The following is a 24,646-nucleotide window of genomic DNA, read 5'->3' on the forward strand; positions in this document are numbered from 1 at the left end:
ACTGGCGCCCTGGGCAAATGCCCAGTCCGCCCATTTGTAAATCGGGGCTTGTCTGTTTCTCACTATAGCTATTTAAGAGAAGATTTTAAATTAACCTTTTAGATAAAATCGTCAGGGTGAGGGGATACCTCCATTTCCCCCCCGCGATTTCGCACCCTGCTCTGCAGTCAGCTGTAAGCTGCACAGCATCTGTCCATCACGCCGCAGCTAAGACAGTTGGCTGACCTTCCCTACACTTGCTGATAGTGACGCTCAGGGTCTGTGAACGATCATTGCAGGAACTAGGCGTGAGGCTGTCCTTGCATTTATCAGGCCTTCAGGCGGCGTCCCACGGTGACTGCCAGTTGTGAGAAATGGTAGGAAGCGATAAGTGCACTGAACCAGTATGAAGTGTTGTGTTCCGATGGTGTGATACGCTCATTTATATTTGACAGAAGTGTTAGAAGTATTGAACCGTGGTGCATCTCTGTTGTGAGTGATCACAAAACTTTAAAGAATTTCCTTAGTGCTTTCGAAGATTATCGTTATTCTCTTAGGAGTAGGCTGGGTCAGATGTCATTGATATGAGTGTGTTAAGTGTGAACGATATTGGATGAATGTGTACTGCGCATCTTACATAGCCTCGCTGTCATAAACACCAGTAATAACTTAATAAAGTAGGTTGTAAAAACATACTGTAACTTACCGATCTGAATGTGAGAAAAAGTTCACTAGCCTTTAGGAAATCCTGAACTAGCTAAATCAAGGGATGTGGGGATTTAAAAAATAGAAAACATTAATATTGCAAATCTGTTCTTATAGACCTGATGATGCGAAATACTGAGAAGTACTGAACACTGGTGAATCTTTGTTGTGAGTTATCAGTAAACTTTAAAGAAGTTCTTCAGTGCTTTCGAAGATTATCATTATTCTGTTATGCGTGGGCTCTGTTTGATCTCATTCTCATGAGCGTGTGAAGTGTGAACAATGTGTAGGCCTACTCCGCATCTTACGTCGCCTCGCTGTCACAAATATGAGTAATAACTCAAACTAGGTTGTGAAAACATAACTTATCGATCTAGGTCTAAATGAGAAAATTCTGAATTAACACTGTTAAAACACGGGATGTGAAAAATGTTCAAATGCAGTAGAAAAAATTAATATTGCATTGCATTTCCTTTTCGGAATTGACGGAGTTCTGTTAGACGTCTTATTGCCATATTTCGGCACTCGGCTAATAATTAAATTCAGAGTTAATAATTTAAAATGGTACTCGTTGTACATTGTGGGGGATAATGCCCCACACCAACACCAAGAGGACAAGGCAGCTGTTTAGAAAATGCCTTTCGTTACTGACAAGATGTCGTCCGAAAGAGCGAGTGATGGTTTTCAGGTATCTGCCAGTACGGAAATGGAAGTGATGGAGGAGGACGATGATGAGGAGAGTGAAAGTGAGGAAGATGAAGACGAGGTACCCGACAGGAATGTTTCTGATGTGGTAGAGATGGCCTTAAAACAGACCATGACCCCAACAGCAATAAGCATGGAGAATTCAAGTCACGTCCACATCGGACCTCGCCTCAACTACAACGCCCCCGTCACCATCAACCAGTACGTGAACGTACAGAAAACAGGCGGTAACGTGGCGGAAGATCTTCAGCAGCACGCCATCAAAGCTCCCGCCTATGTCAATGGCTTTGTAACAGGTGAGTTTCTTCGATGAACATTAGTGCTCACACCAGGCGCGTATGCAGAAATTATTTTCGGGAAGGGATGTTAAATATGAACATTTGAGCTTCTATAAAATAATGCATTTTGTGAAATTAGAAACACTCAATTCGAATTTTCAAAATAACACAATTATTTAACTAAGACACATCATATCGGCAACAACTATGTCTTTCCGCAGAAACCGACATCACTAGTTTACTTCACTGGTGTCCGACTCTCCGTCTAAAGTTTTGAATTCGTCACATCACAAATATTTTACCAATTCGTGTCATCCCAAAGTCATCCATTGTTCACAAAACCCTGTGCTGTTGGTCATTCAACTTCCGGCTTAATTGTACCCTTTCTCCACAGGTCCACACTTCCTCTCACTCAACTCTGGCGGTAACGGTAAGGGTAAGACCCGTTCTCTTAAAACCAAAAGACCGCACAGAGGTCTTATAATACCCTTTTCATCTTTTAGTAATTACGTATGGGAATTACCTGCGAACTGCGTTGTATTAGTCCGCCTCCGTGGTGTAGTGGTTAGTGTGCTTAGCTGTCACCCCCAGAGGTCCGGGTTCGATTCCCGGCTCTGCCACGAAATTTGAAAAGTGGTACGAGGGCTGGAACGGGGTCCACTCAGCCTCGGGAGGTCAACTGAGTAGAGGGGGGTTCGATTCCCTCCTCAGCCATCCTGGAAGGGGTTTTCCGTGGTTTCCCACTTCTCCAGGCAAATGCCGGGATGGTACCTAACGTAAGGCCACGGCCGCTTCCTTCCCTCTGGTCATCCTCCCCAATTGTATCCTCCGACCCAGAGTCTGAAGCTCCAGGACATTGACCTTGAGGCGGGATCCCTCGCTGAGTCCGAGGGAAAAACCAACCCTGAAGGGTAAACAGATTAAGAAAGAAAGAATATAACACAGATTGTAGGTGAAATTCCAGATCAAGCTCACTGTAGCCTAATATTGATTAATGGAAGCATTATCACATTTTTAGCAAATGAATAGTTATTATTTTTTAATGTTTTTTGCTAGTTGCTTTACGTCGCACCGACACAGATAGGTCTTATGGCGACGATGGGAGAGGGAAGGGCTAGGAGTGGGAAGGAAGCGGCCGTGACCTTAATTAAGGTACAGTCCCAGCATTTGCCTGGTGTGAAAATGGGAAACCACGGAAAACCATTTTCAGGGCTGCCGACAGTGGGGTTCGAACCTACTATCTCCTGAATACTGCATACTGGCCGCATTTAAGCGATTGCAGCTATCGAGCTCGGTAATGAATAGTTTAAATTAAAAGCAAAACAATGAGTCACCTAATTTACATGGTTGCCACAATTAATTATAAGTTCTAAATTTCGGGGGGGGGGGGATTTATCCCGCAATCACTCCTCTGCGTACGCCCCTCTTTCGCACCACACTTTTTTTTTGAATGTCCAGGCCCTCCCACTCTTGAACTGACATCACCCCCTGCCATTATCTTTCCCACCGATTTTATTTATTTATTTATTTTTTTCAGGAAGTTTACCATTTGCCCTATCTAATAACAGCAACAACAACATTACCTACCGGCTGCCAGTCATTTCCCACGTGTTAGATACCGAAATGCTCTCATAGTTTTTAATATTGCATGGAGTAAATAGGAGATTTCAAATTAATAATACTTACAGAGCATAATCCAACAGACACTGGTAGTACTAATTTAAGAATTTGATAACATTATATCTAACTGTAAAGCTGAGGATATTATCTAGTTAACTTCAGAAAGGAGATACGGATAGCCTCACGCTACTACGGCATAGCCTGTCTTATCAGCCGGGAAGGAAGAGCATGATTAAGTAAGTGACCAACCACAGCCTCTGCGGTCTGGCTTTGCTCCAAGATCGGCTTGCACTCAGCTAACCTTGGATTAGCTGCTGTCATGCACATCCTTGCACTGAATGCACTCACAACGCGTCTTCCAAGCAAGCTAGAACGGAGAAGACAGCCGACGATTGACTCTCCAGAGTCCTGTTTCATAAAACATTTTTCACTAACATTATTAGTAGTCCGGCCCCGCGGTGTAGGTGGCAACGCGTCAGCATGTTACCCGGCGGCCCCTGGTTCGATTCCCGGCCGGGTCAGGGGTTTTGAATTGTAATGATTAATATCCCTGGACTGGGACTGGGTGTTTGTCCTTCATCGTCCTTTCCTCACACACAACATTCCACATTACACGCACGTTCATACAATATGGTGCCAGTAGAGGCAAAAGATTCACATGGGTCGACGCCCCGAACAAGTAGCATTAAAAAAATATTCGTAAGAAACCAATAATATTAACTAATGTTATGAGTATTGCGTTCCACATAGTTATTAGTTTATGAGTCAAAATTATTAATAGATATTCCTAATAATATTTGTAAATTGTTTCATAGACAATATGAGTAATAAAAGTTGCGGTACCGTACTTATATTATTGGGAATATTTCTGTGAGTGTATTTTAACTCATAATCCACATTATTTGTGAAACCAAAGTGAGTGGTATTTTAATATTTTGGCATAAAATTGTGAAGATCAGTGAAATGGTTGATTCTGATTCAAATAGTGATTAGGAGCGAGTGCATATTCACTGTCCAATAAATTTTAAGCCAAGAACAGCCTGTACTGTTTCGGAACAAACATATGAATTCAATGCCCCACTGCAAGGTATGAAGAACTAACCTCAAAACGGCAGCTTCAGATTGCACTCCACTGGTTAGGAAGTGGTACACAGTAACATTGTATTTCTGACATACATGGTATTTCAAAAGCGACAGTCTGCAGAGTTATGATAGCTATAGATGACACCCTTCCTCATAATCAGTAGCGGCGATTAGTGGTGTGGGGGGGGGGGACAGTTGCCCCTCAGTTTGTGCAGAAAATATTACATTTTTATTATTCCATTTTAGCCGGCTGAAGCTAGGAATTACAGGAATTATTTAAAAAAAAGCACTTTGTACAAGCCCTGTTGTCGTATCATCTAATTCTTTTCTTTAATTATTAACAAAATGATTAGCGCAAATGCACACAAAATGTCGTTCGTCCCGGCCAACGGATTTGTATAGCGCCACAGCAAGTACTGTAGACTTTAGATGTACTGTGACGAAGGGTAATATGCGCATTATTTTTGCCAAGGTCAGGGACTTGCCACGCGCATTCGTCAGTCCGGCAGTCTCTTTACTATCTGTCACTTTCCCAGTGTGTAGTCAAATACTAAATTATTTTAATTGTGTAATTACGCCGTACTTCTTTTTATTGTAATAAATGTGTAATATTGTTCCAATGATGAAAGCTTTATTCTGTAGTATTGAATCAAAATCTCAAAAAACTATTATTACCGCACTTAAGTTGGTAAATTATCAACCCCTTTACCTTTCTGTCAAAATTCCCTCAGAGAGCATCAAAAACCTTACCATTTTGTAGCTTTTTTAAAATGTATATAACTCACCACCACCACCACCGAACGTCCGCTATATCCCACAAACCCAGTAATGTTTGTTGTGTGTACATTTTTATTTATTTATTTTTTTTTTGCCCTCGCACTTTTAATTGCCAATCGCCGCTGCTGCTCATGATGTTGCATGCTGGTTGGTTGACTACGGTATTTGCCGTATTCACTGGACTTGGCGGTATTCCTTTAGTTTGTGGAGTGCTTGGTGGAACGTTCAAAATTGATGCACCAAGTGCGTATGAACCACCATTTGCTGATCGAAGTGGGAAACATTTCTTTAACGTAATACTCATATGTGGACCAAATTTAGAATTCTACAGTTGAGAGTGCGGTTTGGCGACCACGGGGTAGCTGAGTCCTGGCATTGCTTCCATTTATTTTTACCAGACCTTTCACTTTCATCTATCTTATCCGACCTCCCTTGGTCAACTCTTGTTCTTTTCCGACCCCGACGGTATTAGGTTGCGAGGCCTAGGGAGTCTTTCATTTTCACGACCATCGTGGCCCTTGTCTTTCTTTGGCCGATGCCTTCATTTTTCGAAGTGTCGGATCCCTTCCTCTTTGATTAGTGTTATATTGAAGATGGTTGCCTAGTTGTACTTCCTTTTAAAACAATAATCACCACCACTACCATCTAAAATTCTACTATGTTTGTGGGAATTGACCTGGTAGTGTCAAGCTCTAAGGCTAAGTGACTTGAACAATAACATGACTAATGGTTGGAGACCTTTCCCTGGTGCAGTTCTGCTCGGAGACTCAATCTATCCTTTTATGCTTGGCTTACACCACCAGTAAATCAGGATTTTGCTAGTCCATCTCAACAGAGATTTTTTTTAAAGCAATGAGGGTTATACAGCGTGCAACAGGCTGCAACCCAAAAACTTTCCACAAAGAAAATCTCTTGTCTCACATTACTTCAATTCGTTTACCCATTGCCGTATGTACCCTAAGTCAGAACAACAAAAATATCAAGTGAGCCTATTGAACATATTGATTAATAGCCAGTTGTAGTAGGAACTAGCATACTGCTGCGAACAAACATAAAACCAAGAAGATATATGCAACAAACCGATTCTAACCTCCAATTGGATCAGCTGACTAATGAACTAATATTATGAGTATGACATTCTATTAGTCATGTATAAATCTTAATGAAACAGAACTGTGTTGACTAATAATTATTTTTATGTGTTCTAATATTGTTAGGTGATATTGTTAGTTAGATTTATGAAACACGGCCCAAGACAAGTATTTTGGCTATATCATTCATAAAAGTTGTAAACTTATTTTAACCATCCGTAGCTTTTTTATGTTTTATTATTGGGAGTATGGTATTTTGGTATTGACGACGTAAGGCCTAAATGAAATTTTTGTACAACTTCAGTTTATCTTTCTTTCTTTCTTAATACGTTTACCCTCCAGGGTTGTTTTCTCTCGGTCTCAGAGAGGTATCCCACCTCTACCGCCTTAAGGGCAGTATCGTGGAGCGTCGGGTCGGGGGATATAACTGGGAAGGCGGACCAGTACCCGCCCAGGCTATGTTGAACAGGGGCCTTGTGGGGGGATAAGAAGTTTGGAAGGGATAGACAAGGAAGAGGGAAGGAAGCGGCCGTGGCCTTAGGTTAGTTACCATCCCGGCATTTGCCTGGAGGCAAAGTGGGAAACCACGGAAAACCCCTTCGAGGATGGCTGAGGAGGGAATTGAACCCGCCCCTACTCATTTGACCCCCCGAGGCTGAGTGAACCCCGTTCCAACCCTCGTACCACTTTTTCAAATTTCGTGGCAAAGCCGGGAATCGAACCCTGGCCTCCGGGGGTGGAGCTATTCACGCTATCCACTACACCACAGAGGCGGACAACTTTAGTTTATTCCCAAATAAACAAGAATCTCATAGCAACTGTCATTAATTCCCTGACTTCTTTGTGAAATAAGTTGTAATTAATTCAACGATATAACAATATGATCGCCGGCTCACTAATAATAATAATAATGATAATTCGTCACAAGCTCAGGAAAACTACATACAAAGGATCAATGAACTGCGCATAATTTGCAGTATTTAATGATGTAAAAATTTGATTTACTTCTCGACGCGTTATTGATGACACCACTTAATCGCTAGAAACAATGAACCTTTAGACAAATATGTCCTTCCTGCAACGTCTTTGCACGATCCCAAAGAGTCTGCGTTAAGAAAACCCCCATGGGCCACCTGGTATTTATCACTGCCCCATGGTGGGAGATGTTCAATAAATTTCTCATTTCTTTGAAATCATGTAAGAAAAGGCTATAAAAAGAACAGATAGGGAATATGCTACCTGGGCGACTGCCCTAAATGCAGATCAATATTGATTGAATTGCAAGGTTCCTCAATACGTTTAATTACTGTTCCCAAAGGGAACCGAAACGAGAACACGGTTACCCTAAGAATACAGAATAAACAGGGACATAATCACCCATACTACAAGGGGCCTTGAGAATAAAAAGAAAAGGTTACTCATAACAGGCCATCAACAAAATGCAAGAAGGCGAAACACCAGCACTCCTTATAGACATTTCGGGAAGGAGAAGTGGGCTTAAGGACCATTAACACAGAGGTTAATCCCATACTGAAAAAGGTGTCTAATGGTGGAAAATTTACAAGCCGAGACATGAAAATGAAAACCTACAACCTGTTTTCCAGTCTTTGACCGGGTCAGGGATGTAATGAATGAATCAGATATAGGCTGTTATTACGATGGGGTCGCCACTCCCAAAGTGATTTATATATTAATGAGTGATAGATGCTATGAAATGAGAATGGAGAGTGTTGCTGGAATGAAAGATGACAGGGAAAACCGGAGTACCGGAGAAAAACCTGTCCCGCCTCCGCTTTGTCCAGCACAAATCTCACATGGAGTGACCGGGATTTGAACCACGGTATCCAGCGGTGAGAGGCCGACGCGCTGCCGTCTGAGCCACGGAGGCTCAAGCCGAGACATATTTTTCAAAATTTAGAGGTTGAAAACTTCAGTCACCCAACTCAAAAGTTGAAGGGGAGACAACTGAGGGTCACCACTCGTGCTCCCTTACATTACATATTTTCCCTGTAGACAATAGGAATAGAGGCCTTACACTTCAACCACCAAAAAGACAACATTACATTAAGAAACGGCTGAAATCTTCCCCTCGAATTACTCGCAGGTACAATCACATGTTTAGGTAAATTCTGCCATTACCTTGTTGCGCTGGGTCTTCTTCAAACCGGTCGCGCCCCTTGCTCTCTAGCCCTCTCTGGCCTCCATCAGGTCACACTCTCAATAACTGGAGCAATTCAGACAAGACGGCTCTAAAATACCATCCTTATATAGTTCTGTAGGGGAAAGTTCCAGACTAAATTAAATAAAACAGCTGATAGGTTGAATTTCCATACACATCCCCGGGTTTGATTGGCTAGAGAACATAATTACAAGCATGTGATAAGTAGATTACAGAGCAAGAACCAGCTTAAGTATTGACAACTTCGGTACATTAAAAAAAACAATCCTCAGATAATCGAAACTTCCTAAGCTATTAGTTTGTGCTTAACCATAAGCTGTCACTAACAAATAGATGGCAGAGCCATCTAACCGTCGAAGAAGAAAGTTTTTGACAGTTTTGAAAAGTTCACGTCTGCTGGCATAGATGGCCGTAGAGAAGCCGCGCAGTTTAAGTAGCCGGGGAAGGTGTACCCCTGGTACAATTATTATTAGTATTATTATTATTATTATTATTATTATTATTATTATTATTATTATTATTATTACGGGAATAATACCGTGGTGGACAGAGGTGTAAGAAGGTGTGAGCATGAATGGGTGGATAGAGAAAAGATTAAATAGTCACTTAAAACTTTAAAATGCGATTATATTTCTTTCTTAGATTTTTTGTTTCTTTTCAAACTTTAAATATGGTTAGACTATAACAAAAAATCAGGTACAAAACTTTAGCTTGAGAGCTTGAGTGACAATATTAGAAAAAGTCTAGGATAATCAAATGACAACAATTTTACAGACTGAGCTTAAAGCTCCTAATTTCCAAATGTAACAGGAGCAATCACTGCTCCATTCAATAACTCCTCTAGGAGACTATTCTACAAAATTTACATGTTTAGGCTTCTAAAGGCACAATCTACATTTAACCAAAACCAAACAGTATTCACTGTATTATCTGCTTAAAAGGAAATGAATAATAGAAGTTGACTTTAATAGTGGCAACAAGTACCCACTCTATGTGGCCTTAGTTAAAAAAATGTTGAAGTTACTGGCCGGAAATCAAAATGTTAGGAGGCGAACACTTGCACTCCTTGAAATTCACATGAAAAATACTTAAAACCCTATTTGGGCTTATGGCCCGACATTACAGAGGCTAAGGCTATGCTACGGAGGTGACTAGATGGAGAGGAGGTTTAAATTATCAAGAAAAGATAAATTTTAAGTTTACGAAATCATACTCACCTCAAGACCAAGTTGAAGGGGAATAAAAGAGGGTTCCCACTCTTTATTTCCCAAGTTAAATTAAGATCTTTAACTAAATTTACATGGCCCGATTACATAAAGAAAGAATTTTGAAAACCTTCCCCTCGAGTTAGCTTTCTGAGAATTATTACATGCTTACAAAATGTCTGCCATTACCTTGAGCTGGTGGACCTTCCGGAGATGGACGGGGCAAGCCCTCCCCTGCCTCCTGCACTAACACACTCTACTGCTGGTATGGAACGATCAATGACAACATGGCCCGAAAGGTCCCAGCTTTTATAGCGGAGAGGAAGATTCCAGATTACTCTGGGCCGAAGCCCTGACACACCCCCAATTTCCATTGGACAATCAAATAAGTATCAATATTTTCTCATTGGTGAATTAAATAAATGTACGAAATTCCCTATTGGCTACAATAATAAGTTGGCGGGAAGAGATAGAAGTGTTGATAACTTAACAACACTAAAAATAAATATTTACAAACAATTCAGTTTTACCAGCTAATGACAGCAAAATTTATCTTGAAATTTAATGTCCATCCTCTCATCAGAGGGCCTTGGTTGACAGTAGAGACCTCTGTCGTAAAACGTTCAAACTTCTTCTACCACATAGTTTGAAGTACAAGTTACAGGTGGCCTTCAAAACGCGCTTAATTTAAATGCACGGAGCGGGTGTGCAATTATTATTATTATTATTAACAACATATCGTTTCGGTCTATTAGGATCGTAGTTAATAATTGTCAGCCTTTCTGGATGTCCAGTTCTTCTTCATCTTAATGCAGAATGCAGTTCTTTGCTCTTCGAACCGCTTGCACCAGGTCGTCTTCTCGCTCTTTTAGGAAGATCGTTTATCCCGTGTACCCGGGTCCTCGATATTTTCTTGAGCCGGTGTCTCAGAAACACGGACAGAGCGTATGTCCCTGCATTTTCCCGTGGAATGGTACATTTCTAAGTCATGAGAAGATTCTTTGATATGTTTGGCATTGGAGAACCGGGCGAGTTGGCCGTGCGATTAGAGGCGCGCAGCTGTGAGCTTGCATCCGGTAGATAGTAGGTTCAAACCCCACTGTCGGGAACCCTGAACATGGTTTTCCGTGGTTACCCATTTTCACACCGGGCAAATTCTAGGGTTGTACCTTAATTAAGTCCACATTTGCTTCCTTCCCACTCCTAACCCCTTCCTATCCCATCGTCGCCATAATACCTGTTTGTGTCGGTGCGACGTAAAGCAAAATTTTTAAAAGCAAAAGCATTCGAGACAGATGACTGTAAAACTACCATGCTCCCTCATAACAAGCGAGAGCTTTGCAAATTTAGAGTACAGCTCTACATTACACCTCAGAATTTTGACGTTGGCCGAGGATCTCTTTCAAGAATTTCCTCTCCTTCATTTGGATCCCTGTGTATCTTACTGTGGGGAGTGAGGGCAAAGCATTCAGAATCATATAAGGTTTGAGGACATATTAATGTGGTGTAGTGGTGGTTTTTGGCCTGCTATGTGATCAGTCTGGACTGATAAGTGGGTTCGCAGAGGCGAAAAGCTGTTTCCATGGGTTTAGCTCAGTACTTCAGGGCTTCTTTATCTCTCTAAGATACTTTTAAAAAATGCAACGTATCATCTTCCTGTGTTGAGTGACTGCTGTCCCCAGCATTGCTGCAACACACACACCACACACAGTACACAGTACTATCTTCCATCATAATAAACTGCATTTAGTGTACACAGCAGATGCCGCCCACTGTAGTCCAAAGTTCTGCCTTGCAAGGCAACTACCTTACAAGGACAGACTAACAATAGCCATACAAAATTATTATTATTATTATTATTATTATTATTATTATTATTATTATTATTATTATTATTATTATTATTATTATTATTATTATTATTCCTTTCTTAATCTGTTTACCCTCCAGGGTTGATTTTCCCTCGGACTCGGCGAGAGATCCAACCTCTACCCCCTCAAGGGCAGTGTCCTGGAACGTGAGACTTTGGATCGGGGATACAACTGGGGAGGATAAGCAGTACCTCGCCAGGCAGCCTTACCTGCTATGCTGAATGGGGGCCTTGTGGTAAGGATGGGAATATTGGAAGGGTTAGACAAGGAAGAGGGGAGGAAGCGGCCGTGGCCTTAAATTAAGTGGCCTTTGCATGGGGGAGAAGTGGGAAAACACGGAAAACCACTTCGAGGATGGTCGAGGTGGGAATCGAACCCACCTCTACTCAGTTGACCTCCCGAGGCTGAGTGGACCGCTTTCCAGCCTTCGTACCATTTTTCAAATTTCGTGGTAGAGCAGGGAATCGAACCCGTGCCTCCGGGGATGGTAACTAATCACGCTAACCACTACACCACAGAAGTGGATATTATTATTATTGTTACGGAGTTATCCGTGGTAGTTAGAGGTGAAAGAAGGTGCTGGGATGAATAGGTCTCAATCTACGAAATTAAAGTTAATTTAAAATTTAACAAGGTTATATTTTCTTTTCAAGATCAAGAAATAACAAATATAACAGGTACTCAGTAGCCGAACAACAAATCGAGAATGTACAATTACAGTGTTACAGGATTTGGGCTCCGAGAGCCAGACACACAATTCTTGAGCAGTAAGCCCAGCTTTACCCGTATACAAGATTCAACCAAGGGGCAGAAGACCCCAATCATGCTCAAGAGCACTTGCTCCCAATTACATAGCAAAAGCCTCCTCGAGGCACACAGAAACAAATTTCTTTGGAAGAGCAACCCGCTCTCAAAGTTCCAGCCTATCAAAGGCCACACCAAACTCCACCTTCAAGTTGTCCTCTAAGGACATAAACACAGGGGTAAAAATACCCAACCTACTGAGGCCGATTTAGTAAATAAACAGGAAAATTACAAGGCCCCAAAATACAAACTTGAGTGGAGGCGAAACTGGCACTCCGAATATACTTTATTAAAACCTAATTTGGCCCTAGGCCACTTATGCAAGGGCTAATCCCATTCTACGGAGGTGACGCGGTAGAAAACTTTATGACATTACGGGTAGAAGGGAAACTGTTATGAAAACGTAGTCACCTCAAAACAAAATGAATGGGAGCTCGAGAGGGTTAGGCACTCTCTATCCCAATTTGTAGATTAAAAAGACAGAATTTATACCAAGAGTCTTTTACATTTGAGAGGGAGGTTACATGGTAAAAGGTATCGAACCTGCCCCGAGAGTTAAACTGCTGAGCTAGCAAGAAAACAAATTATTAAAAGGCCATTACCTTATTGATGAACCGCTGCCCGAAGAAAGAGGCGCTACCCGCCCCCTGCTACATAATTTACACACTGATAGATGTTACTGAAGTGGCACAGAGACCCGAAAATCAGCAGTTTATATACCCTCGCGAAACATTCGAGACCTTTCAGGAATGATAACACCCGCCCACAATCATTTTATTGGACGGCCAAAAGATTACATGTCAAAACTGAGGAAGAAAACCAGGATTGGTGGGAAATTAATTACAAAAATTACTCATTGGACGAATTCAAAACTGGCGGAAAGCGAAGGGTTATACAGCCAACCTAAACAATGACTGGAAGAAATTTAACAAAGAACAAACTTATGAACCCAAAATTTCTCCAAAAACACAGTTCTTTCACTTCGCACTAGGGTGCATAATTGTAGTCCTTCAGTAGTGCCATCTAGAAGAGAATGTTCACACTTCTTACTACAGGCAAAACAAAAATACATCGAAAACGACACAGTTCAGAACACTTCAAAATTTACAAGTAGGGACATCTTCTGAGAAACTTGAGAATTAACACTGTAGTTAAAGTTCAGGCTTCCTCCAGTAGAGGAGTTTCAACTGGCGCAATGTTTGAATTAGCGGAGCGGAGGTGTACCGCCCGGTACAATTATTATTATTATTATTATTATTATTATTATTATTATTATTATTATTATTATTATTATTATTATTATTAAGGGGCTGCTTTGCCGACCCGGTAACGTCGTACTCGGTTCGTACGGAAGGGCATGTTTTCTATTCCCCGCCAACAAGTCGAAAAATTTCAAAAAATAAAGTCTCAGGAATATAAAAGTTACCTGTCTAATGACACTAAACTTAAAATAAAAGTGGCGAGTTTCTGACTCCTGGGTGTAAACAGTTCGTTTCAAATGCCCTCACAGCAAGAAGCCTCACGACGTTAAATCCGGTAACCTGGTGTGCCAAAAGACAAGTTCTCCTTTTCCCACCCATTTTCCTGGATTTGTCTCATTTAGATGATTATGGACGGCTAACTCCACTGTGGTGGAGTTCCATCCTGCTGAAACCACGTCGTTAAACGTTCCCCATGTGGCACGTCATTCAGCAGAAGCGGGCGTTCATGGCATAGAAAGTTTAGGTAGCATTCGCCTCTAACTGTAAATGGCCCCAAAAGAAATCCGGTCCAATTGGGCATCTACCCAAGATTCTACACTATACATTCGCTCCCCTTTGCAATTTCTTTTGGTTTTTCTTTTTTGTTTTTCGTCGCACCGACGCAGATAGGTCTTACGGCGACGAAGGGATAGGAAAGGCTTAGGAGTGGGAAGCAAGCGGCCGTGACCTAATTTAAGGTACAGCCCCAGCATTTGCTTGGTGTGAAAATGAGAAACCACGGAAAACCATTTTCAGGGCTGCCGACAGTGGGGTTCGAACCCACTATCTCCCATTGCACTTCATAGGCTGCCTGTCGCACCCAGTGGTGATTGACGGCACCGTCATTGTGGAGCCCGCGAACAGGATTTCGACTGGAATACTCATCACTTTCCAGATTTCCTAACAGCCACTGACAGAAATTATTCGAGCTTCGAAATCTCCCCCGTGGAACTCCTGGTTTAGCTGTGGATGGTAGGGGTGATATCTATGCGCATGCAGTATTATTAGTACGGAAGCTTGGCTGAACTCGCGTGTGAGTTATTGCGAGCTATGTCCAGAACAGCCTCTTCATTCTCACTTGATGTTACGGTCTTCTTCTGGTCGGACGGTACCGTCTAAAGTACTTATTTGTAAACGTTTTTAAACACTGCGAAAAGTCTTGCAAGCAGATGTCGCCTGTCCAGATACAGACGCAGTGCCTGCAACGAACTATGTCTTACTACCCCGCAGATAAGGAACATGTCAACGTATTCGTCCATGGAATACACGGCGAATGACTGACGCGACTTCATTCTGATCATTCCGTAGTACACAATAATAATAATAATAATAATAATAATAATAATAATAATAATAATAATAACAACGTCATTTTGTTGCTTGCGTGTGGCGCTGTGACTTCGTTAGGTATGTTTCGTTTCAAGACTCAGCTTAAACCAGCTGTGTTTAAGTACCAAAGCATCATATTGATGTAAAATGTGTTGTATGATGTGGGATTCGAGCAACCAATCCTGCGTTCTGTTAATTGGAAAGGCAGCGTTTGCTCACACGAACTACGACATAGCTGTGACTTATATTAACAATGCATTTGAGCACATTACTCCTCCGGTTCGCTGTCTTTACGCTCTCCATGTCATTTTGTGGATTGACTGGTATTATGGCAATCAGACATCATCTTTCTTTTTTTTTTCTTTTCGAAAGAATTCTGGAGACCTACAACTACAACTTCTTATTGTAATATTTCAACCTGGAGGCGGGCGATGTTGAAGTCCTCTGTCATTCGGACTATACCATCTGCAAAAGTAACGCAGACGATATTTACTGCTTTGGATCCAGTACCCAGCCTAATCATTATTGGATAATCTGTTTCTTTACACAACGGATAACCTTTTCAAGAACACAGTTGAAAAGAACAGTTGACGAATAATCTCAAAGGATCTAGAGATTTCCCCCATGAAATTATTATTGTTGCTGCTGTTGTTGTTATTGTTACTGTTGTATGTTGTGTATTCAGTCTGAAGGCTGGTTAGAATCCGAACAATACTTCCGTCAGAGGGCTGTCATAGATGACCTGGGTGTCGTTGAAGAGGTGCACCTTACTACGTGCAATTGCTTCAGTTATACAGAGATGATTAAATCTTATCTCGGTGTTATCCAGGAATTAGGTTAAGGCATCCAGGAATTAGGTTAAGGCGTATATTGAGGAAAGTAGAAGAGAAGGGGGAGGGAAAGGGGAAGGTGGTAGTGTTTCACATTGGTACCAACAACGTAAGGCATGCAGGTATAAGTAAACACATAACTGGGGATGTATGGGATCTGGTAAATGCAGCACGGGTGAAGTTTAAGGAAACGGAGATTGTTATCAGTGGAATACTTAGTGCGTTTACATGCAGGATTCAAATCGATTTGACCGGGCGAGTTGGCCGTGCGCGTAGAGGCGCGCGGCTGTGAGCTTGCATCCGGGAGATAGTAGGTTCGAATCCCACTATCGGCAGCCCTGAAGATGGTTTTCCGTGGTTTCCCATTTTCACACCAGGCAAATGCTGGGGCTGTACCTTAATTAAGGCCACGGTCGCTTCCTTCCCACTCCCAGCCCTTCCCTGTCCCATCGTCGCCATAAGACCTATCTGTGTCGGTGCGACGTAAAGCACCTAGCAAAACTAGCAAATCGATTTGAGTACACTTTCCATACTGAAGACGGCATTTAAACGGGGATTCAGTCCGGAAGGAGTCTCAAAGTCGATACGGTAAAATATGGGATCGTATCGTACACAGTTCGAATTGAGTTCCATGTAGACGAGGATCGTATTAAAATCGTATTGTGAACGACTGCACGCACGCTCCATGGTTGTTCTGTCGAAAATGATTTCCTTAATCGACTCTGTGCTATTCATCTTCATTCATAATCGGCCGATTGAATATTTATAGGCGACAGATTCACGAGAAAATGAATGATCGTTTTTTGCTAGTTGCTTTATGTCGCACCGACACAGATAGGTCTTATGACGACGATGGGATAGGGAAGGGCTAGGAGTGGGAAGGAAGCGGCCGTGACCTTAATTAAGGTACAGCCTGGTGTGAAAATGGGAAACCACGGAAAACTATCTTTAGGTCTGCCTACAGTGGGGTTCGAACCCACTATCTCCCGGATGTAAGCTCACAGCTGCGCGACCCTAACCGCACGCCCAACTCGCTCGGTAAAATTAATTATCATCCACAAAGTGTTTTTTAATACACTGAAGAAAATGGAAATTGCAACACCCGGAAGGAGTGGTGCTACATTGCTGCAATTGAACATGCAGGACGAGTGTTGGTTGTGCTTCGATGATTACACTTTCAGGTCCCTCTGACCGCAAGTTTGGACAACAATCAATATAGGATTTATTGGACATCTCCCTTGGTAAGTCATTCCAGTCCCTAACTCCCCTTCCTATAAACGAATTTTTGCCCCGATTTGTCCTCTTGAATTCCAACTTTATCTTCATATTGTGATCTTTCCTACTTTTAAAGACACCACCATATTTTTCCGCCTCTGGTTGAGAAAATCTCGTGGATCAGAAATCCCTTCTTTGAAACTGAAAATGAACTGCCCTCCGTTCAGGAAGATCAACTAGCCGAAGTATCTTGGCAGAGAGAAAGTGAAAAATAAATTGAAGTTATATATGGGTGGAGAATCAGATGGAGTGGCATATTTAACTCCAGGAAGTTCCATGAAACATATACCCTATATGGTTATTTCCTAGCCTTTTGTGAAATGATTGCAAAGAAATTGGAAATTTATTGGACATCTCCCTTGGTAAGTCATTCCAGTCCCTAACTCCCCTTCCTATAAACGAATTTTTGCCCCGATTTGTCCTTTTGAATTCCAACTTTATCTTCATATTGTGATCTTTCCTACTTTTAAAGACACCACCATATTTTTCCGCCTCTGGTTGAGAAAATCTCGTGGATCAGAAATCCCTTCTTTGAAACTGAACATGAACTGCCCTCCGTTCAGGAAGATCAACTAGCCGAAGTATCTTGGCAGAGAGAAAGTAAAAAATAAATTGAAGTTATATATGGGTGGAGAATCAGATGGAGTGGCATATTTAACTCCAGGAAGTTCCATGAATGTATTACAACTCCACATCTCCGATCGAATCCTGTGTCCATGACTTCCCGTACACCCTACAATATCTAGAAGGGAAATACTGCGTTTAATGCCTTTCATGTCCGGCTCCATGGCTAAATGGTTAGCGTGTTGGCCTTTGGTTCAGAGGGTCCGGGTTCGATTCCCGGCTGGGTCGGAAATTTTAACCTTAACTGGTTAATTCCCTTGGGTCGTGGACTGGGTATTTGTGGTGTCCACAACATCCCTGCAACTCACATACCACACATAATACTATCCTCCACCACAATAACACGCATTTACCTACAAATGGCAGATGCCGCCCGCCCTCATCGGAGGGTCTGCCTTACAAGGGCTGCACTCAGCTAGGAAAAGCCACACGAAATTAATGCCTTTCATGACAACATACCTGGATGAGTGTACCTTTTCTGCTCTCATAAATGTAAACGAAGTACAGAAACAGAACTAGTGTAGAGGTTGATCTTCGGTTCGAATGACTACGTTTGTAAAACTCTTGGTCTTTGAAAAACAGCACAGCTCCGTCCCACTGATCCAACAACCGCAACAAGTGCATGTTTTCAAGTAAATTTCCAGTTTAAGACTTTTGTAATTATTAGGCAAGTTTTACACTGTTTTATAATTTTCGCGCAAGTATAAAGCATCTTTATGTAAATGAAGTTAAATTAAACTTTCTAATAAAGTAAATATTAGTTCTATACTATGCACGGTAACATTACAAAAGTCTGTTTTTTTTTTGTTTACTGAATGCAGTATTGTCCGTCTCTGTGGTGCAGTGGTTAGTGTGATTAGCTGCCACCCCCCGGACGCCCGGGTTCGATTCCCGGCTCTGCCACCAAATTTGAAAAGTGGTACGAGGGCTGGAACGGGGTCCGCTCAGCCTCGGGAGGTCAACTGAGTAGAGGTGGGTTCGATTCCCACCTCAGCCACCCTGGAAGTGGTTTTCCGTCGCTTCCCACTTCTCCTCCAGGCAAATTCCGGGATGGTACCTAACTTAAGGCCACGGCCGCTTCCTTCCCTCTTCCTTGTCTAACCCTTCCAATCTTCCCATCCACCGCAAGACCCCTGTTCATCAGAGCAGGTGAGGTCGCCTGGGCGAGGTACTGGTCATCCTCCCCAGTTGTATCCCCGACCTAGAGTCTGAAGATCCAGGACACTGTCCTTGAGGCGGTAGAGGTGGGATCCCTCGCTGAGTCCGACGGAAAAACCGACCCTGGAGGGTAAACAGATTAAGAAAGAAAGAATGCAGTATTATGAAATTGGAAATGGCGTATGGCTATTTGTGCCGGAAGAGTCCGAGGACAAGTTCGGCTCGCCAGTTGCAGGTCTTTTGATTTGATTCCCTTAGGTGACCTGCGCGTCGTGATGAGAACCCGGGAAACGAACTCGGGACCCTGTGACCAAAGGCCAGCACGCTAACCATTTAGCCATGACGTCGGACAATGCATGTTCTGTGGCTAACGGGTCCTTGGACGTGCATGCGATATGCTCAGGGGGCCTCAGAGACAAAATGGGAAACCCTGTTGTAGACTTGCATCACGTCATTTCACAGTAACACCAGTCAAGGTCTCCGTCAGTGTCAAGAATATACTAACAAGTACAGTGTGCCGCAAAATGTAATGAACACCCACCAATGTTCCTCATTGGTATTGCTCTGTGGGTGACTGATAAGTTAGACACCCTTGTTTTCTTGCTAGTCTCACTACCACATCGGAGGTTTTCAAAGACGTAAGAATGGGAAAGGTCTGGGACTGCAAAGGAAGCGGTTGCGGCTTTAATTAAAGCACAGTCCCGGGATATGCCTGGTGTGAAAATGGTGAACCACAGAAACCATCTTCAGAGCTACCAACTGAGGGTTTTGAACCTACTATCCCCTGAATGCAAGCTCATGCGGTAGCTACAAGACACGAACCACGCAGCTAACTCGCCCGGTAAATCAGAAACATTATATCGCTGAAACTTGTTATTACTACACTATCGGTAGCAGAATTATCTGTTCTTTAGACGCACATTTCTTGCTTTGTTAATGAAAATCGCAAGGAAACAACTCAGACCTCCTGAAATGCCTAGCATTCTTAAATAATGTACTGTATACCCGAAAATATCATTTTTTCCTGACTCCGCGCTGCTTCGGTACCGTACTTCAAAAAAGAAATGCATCCTGGATATCGTGTGTGGCGCCCCTGAAATAAATTGCTCTTATTAGCGCAAATAAGCGCAAACAATTAATGCATATTTCAGAAGGCCTTCGATACAGTCACATATGGTGTTAGTAGGGTCGCTATAACACTATTTGAAGTTAATTGAAGTTGACGTTACGAAAATAATTATCTTACGTTTACGCCTCCAAATTCTTCTTTACGGTGGCCAAACTACTGTCAACAACATTGCGACAGATTCTTGGAAAGGAATTCTGAATGGCTGGGTGAAAATTTAATTTTTTCGGAAGAAACACGCAACTTTTAAGGAGAGTTGTACATGGCTCAGGTATGGTTAGAAAGGGACGCCCTAGGAAAGTATTTAGTGACACCAGTGCTGAAAGTAAAAGAAGGAAGTTGCGATCATTGCTACAAAACACCAACGCGGATGAAATGTATTTCGCTGCAGAATCTAACTTACCAACTGCAGAAAAGAGAGATGCTGCAGACATTTTCAAAGAGATTTCACCAGGTTCTCCACAGAGAACCATAAAAGTTAAGAAATTGTGGGAATTGAGCTCTTCATTAAATGCTGCCCGGTATCGCGATGAAGAGACACTGGCATATTTCATCGATGCCAGACTGACTGAGCATTCGTATAAACTTGTTCATTCTCAGCCTAAAACTACAAACTGCAATATTTATTACTACAAAATTCAAAACTCACAAAAGTTGTATTATCCATCGACAGTGCAGCTAATAAATTTCATCCGTGCTGGTGCTTCGTAGTAATGATTGCACTCTACTTACTTTTAGTATTGTTATCACTAGAGAGCGGAAGTTTAGGCTCTGAAAGGTAATGTTTTAGGCGCCTAAAATAGGCTCCTTAACTGCTATCTTTAGGCTCTAAAATATATAACTGAGCAGATAACAAGAAAACATTTTTTTTGCAAGGGGCTTTACGTCGCACCGACACAGATAGGTCGTATGGCGACGTTGGGATAGGAAAGGCCTAAGAGTTGAAAGGAAGCGGCCGTGGCCTTAATTAAGGTACAGCCCCGGCATTTGCCTGGTGTGAAAATGGGAAACCACGGAAAACCATCTTCAGGGCTGCCGATAGTGGGATTCGAACCTACTATCTCCCGGATGCAAGCTCACAGCCGCGCGCCTCTACGCGCACGGCCAACTGGCCCGGTAAGAAAACATTAAAACAGTGACGTAAACGACCTTAATTTAATTTAATGTGCAATATCGGTATTAAAAGAAACCAAATACATTTCACAATCGGCACATCTAACTCACAGACTGAGGTTAAACATCATGTCCGCAGTTGGCTTCACAGTAAATAATACGCACTTTCTATAAATTGTTCATGGAAAAGTTATGGCGTTTGTCACTAAGTATTAATTTGTACTTTGAGAAAGAGCGTTCAACGTCAACTGAAGACAGGGCAACATTTTAAGTTTTTGATAAGATGAACTGGTCCGCCTCCGTGGTGTAGTGGTTAGCGTGATTAGCTGCCACCCCCGGAGGTCCGGGTTCGATTCCCGCTCTGCCACGAAATTTGAAAAGTGGTATGAGGGGTGGAACGGGGTCCACTCAGCCTCGGGAGGTCAACTGAGTAGAGGTGGGTTCGATTCCCACCTCAGCCACCCTGGAAGTGGTTTTCCGTGGTTTCCCACTTCTCCTCCAGGCAAATGCCGGGATGGTACCTAACTTAAGGCCACGGCCGCTTTCTTCCCTCTTCCTTGCCTGTCCCATCCAATCTTCCCATCCCTCCACAAGGCCCCTGTTCAGCATAGCAGGTGAGGCCGCCTGGGCGAGGTACTGGTCATTCTCCCCAGTTGTATCCACCGACCAAGAGTCTGAAGCTCCAGGACACTGCCCTTGAGGCGGTAGAGGTGGGATCCCTCGCTGAGTCCAAGGGAAAAACCGAACCTGAAGGGTAAACAGATGATGATGATGATGAACTGGGATTTCACTTTAACCTTCGTCGTCATTCTTTCTCGTCAAAATGTTAGCGGCAACCAAAAAGCTCTTCAAACTGATGTCTTTCTGAAGAACTGAATCAAACTTCTTATTCACTTTTTCAGCCGCAGCTCCAGGTGCTTCAGATAGTTTCTGCTCTGCTGTGTTCAGTAGCTACATTTGTTCATAAAGAGATTTCCCATCACTTTCAAGAGCAGTAATAGTATTATTTGCAATGAATGTGAAATGAGCCCTGTGTACACCAAGTCATTGTCCGATTCGTTGGCTGAACGGTCAGCGTACTGGCCTTCGGTTCAGAGGGTCCCGGGTTCGATTCCCGGCCGGGTCGGGGATTTTAACCTTAATTGGTTAATTCCTACAGCACGGGAGCTGGGTGTATGTTGTCTTCATCATCATTTCATATTTCGGGTGTCATATAGAGAGACCTGCACCTGGCGAGCCGAACCCGTCTTGGCACTAAAAGCCATACGGCATTTCATACCAAGTTATTTTCAATACCAGAACTTTCTTAGCGTTGGTTACACAAACTGAATCATCCTCAACAGTTGACACAAGCTCTTTGACTGCTCGGAAACGCTCACTGTAGTAGTCTAGAGGTGGGGACGGAGCGAGTAATACCGATGAGTAATCCGGTTGTAGCGGTAGAGCGCACCACCGATCCCCTCCGCTTACAACTGCGAGTACTCGCGGAGGAGCTGAGCACAGTGTAGCGCACAACACACGTACGAAAGTACCTGTATTCAATCTGTGTGTTTCGAATGTACGTATATATTTCCTACGCTTGTTATGTTTTGTAGATAATTTAAAGTCTGTTAGATTATATTTGTGGTGGTAGTGTGATATTTAAACATATTCGTAGATAGTAGTTATATTTTTAGAACATTTAAAGGAATTTAAAGAAATTTTTACAGAACGTTGTTCCACAAATGCCACGAAAACCGTCGGATGCCTGGCAATTTTTTGACATTACTGATAATAGGAAACACGCAAAATGCAAATTTTGTGGCCGCACATACGCGACGAGTGGTGGCACATCAAATATAATATAATATAATATAATATAATATAATATAATATAATATAATATAATATAATATAATATAATATAATATAATATACATACATACATTATCATTATAGACTGTTATGCCTTTCAGCGTTCAGTCTGCAAGCCTCTGAGAATTTACTAAACGTCGCCACAATCCTCGATTTGCAACTAGTGTTGTGGCCTCATTTAGTTCTATCCCTCTTATCTTTAAATCGTTAGAAACCGAGTCTAACCATCGTCGTCTTGGTCTCCCTCTACTTCTCTTACCCTCCATAACAGAGTCCATTATTCTTCTAGGTAACCTATCCTCCTCCATTCGTCTCACATGACCCCACCGAAGCCGGTTTATGCGTACAGCTTCATCCATCGAGTTCATTCCTAAATTAGCCTTTCTCTCATCATTTCGAGTAGCCTTCTGCCATTGTTCCCACCTGTTTGTACCAGCAATCATTCTTGCTACTTTCATGTCTGTTACTTCTAACTTATGAATAAGATATCCTGAGTCCACCCAGCTTTCACTCCCGTAAAGCAAAGTTGGTCTGAAAACAGACCGATGTAAAGATAGTTTCGTCTGGGAGCTGACTTCCTTCTTACAGAATACTGCTGATCGCAACTGCGAGCTCACTGCATTAGCTTTACTACACCTTGATTAATTGATATAATATAATATAATATAATATAATATAATATAATATAATATAATATAATATAATATAATATAATATAATATAATATAATATAATATAATATAATATAATATAATATAATATAATATAATATAATAACTGTATTTATAGAAGCATTCTACTGATAGCTGTTTGGCATTGGGACGTGTAGTAGTATGTTGTCAGATATGTTTTGTAATCACATTTGCAAAGAAGTACATTCCAGTCAACGTTCATTTACGTAATTACTTTTGTCATCCTGTAGATGAAATTATGTCAGTGTTTTTCATTATATTCTGATAAAATTCTTTATATTCAGGTTATTCTTCTCATTAACAGTGTACCGTATCACATGAACTTACGAAATAATTGTTAATACATTACTTTTCTGTTAACTTCCAATCCCCTTGTATACAAACCCTTTCGGTAGGTGTGCGCCATACTTTGTTTCACTATTCGAATGAGTTAACTATACGAGTTACTAACATTTATTCCACATACTACCTCCTACTCCCTAGCAGTTACGTATATAACAATTATAGTGAATATATATGCAGTTATTTACAGTTCATACGTTGTGAGAGAAGGGTATTAATAGGGGGATGCAATACCTTCGCAGTGCCATACCTATAACGTGTTTAAACGTCCCGCGTCAGGACATTCACTCGGTAGTTCACTCGGTACTACCGGGTGATGACGTCACAACAACTGCTCCGCTCCGTCCCCAGCCCTATAGTAGTCTACTGCTCTCAGCCGTGTTTCTCATCGAGTGAGCGCTAGTTTTGGAGGAAGAGGAACATCTGGAAGTTTCTGCCTAAAAGCCTGTAGTCTTAATGGAGCTTTTACGGATACTTTATTCACTGAGTGCCAACGGCCGTAGCCGTGTTGAAACACCGGATCCCGTGAGATCTCCGAAGTTAAGCAACATTGGGCGTGGTCAGGAGTTGGATGGGTTGCCACGCGCTGTTGGTGGGGGGTAAGGGAATGGAGGAGCGGAAAGGAACTGGCCATCCTACCGCACGTAAACTCCGGCTCAGGAACACCTCTGCGGAGGTTCGGAACTGCCTTCGGGCAGAATAACCCTTACCTTACCCTTATTCACTGACTGGATTATTTTATTCACCTTCGGAAACTCGAGTCGG

The 24,646-nt window shown here is 42.2% G+C and overlaps 1 protein-coding gene across 1 annotated transcript in view; it reads left to right on the forward strand.

The window, feature by feature from the left end:
- The first annotated feature begins 299 nt into the window (after nucleotides 1-299).
- The window catches only part of LOC136873932 (peptidoglycan-recognition protein LA), a 107,126-nt gene continuing 82,779 nt past the window's right edge, over nucleotides 300-24,646 (forward strand). Inside the window, exon 1 of the mRNA XM_067147293.2 lies at nucleotides 300-1,685. Within this exon, the coding sequence (XP_067003394.2) occupies nucleotides 1,319-1,685 (367 nt within the window). The 5' untranslated portion in view covers nucleotides 300-1,318. The remainder of the gene's footprint in view (nucleotides 1,686-24,646) is intronic.

Source organism: Anabrus simplex, chromosome 5 (genome assembly GCF_040414725.1).
Source record: "Anabrus simplex isolate iqAnaSimp1 chromosome 5, ASM4041472v1, whole genome shotgun sequence".
Lineage (NCBI taxonomy): Eukaryota > Metazoa > Arthropoda > Insecta > Orthoptera > Tettigoniidae > Anabrus > Anabrus simplex.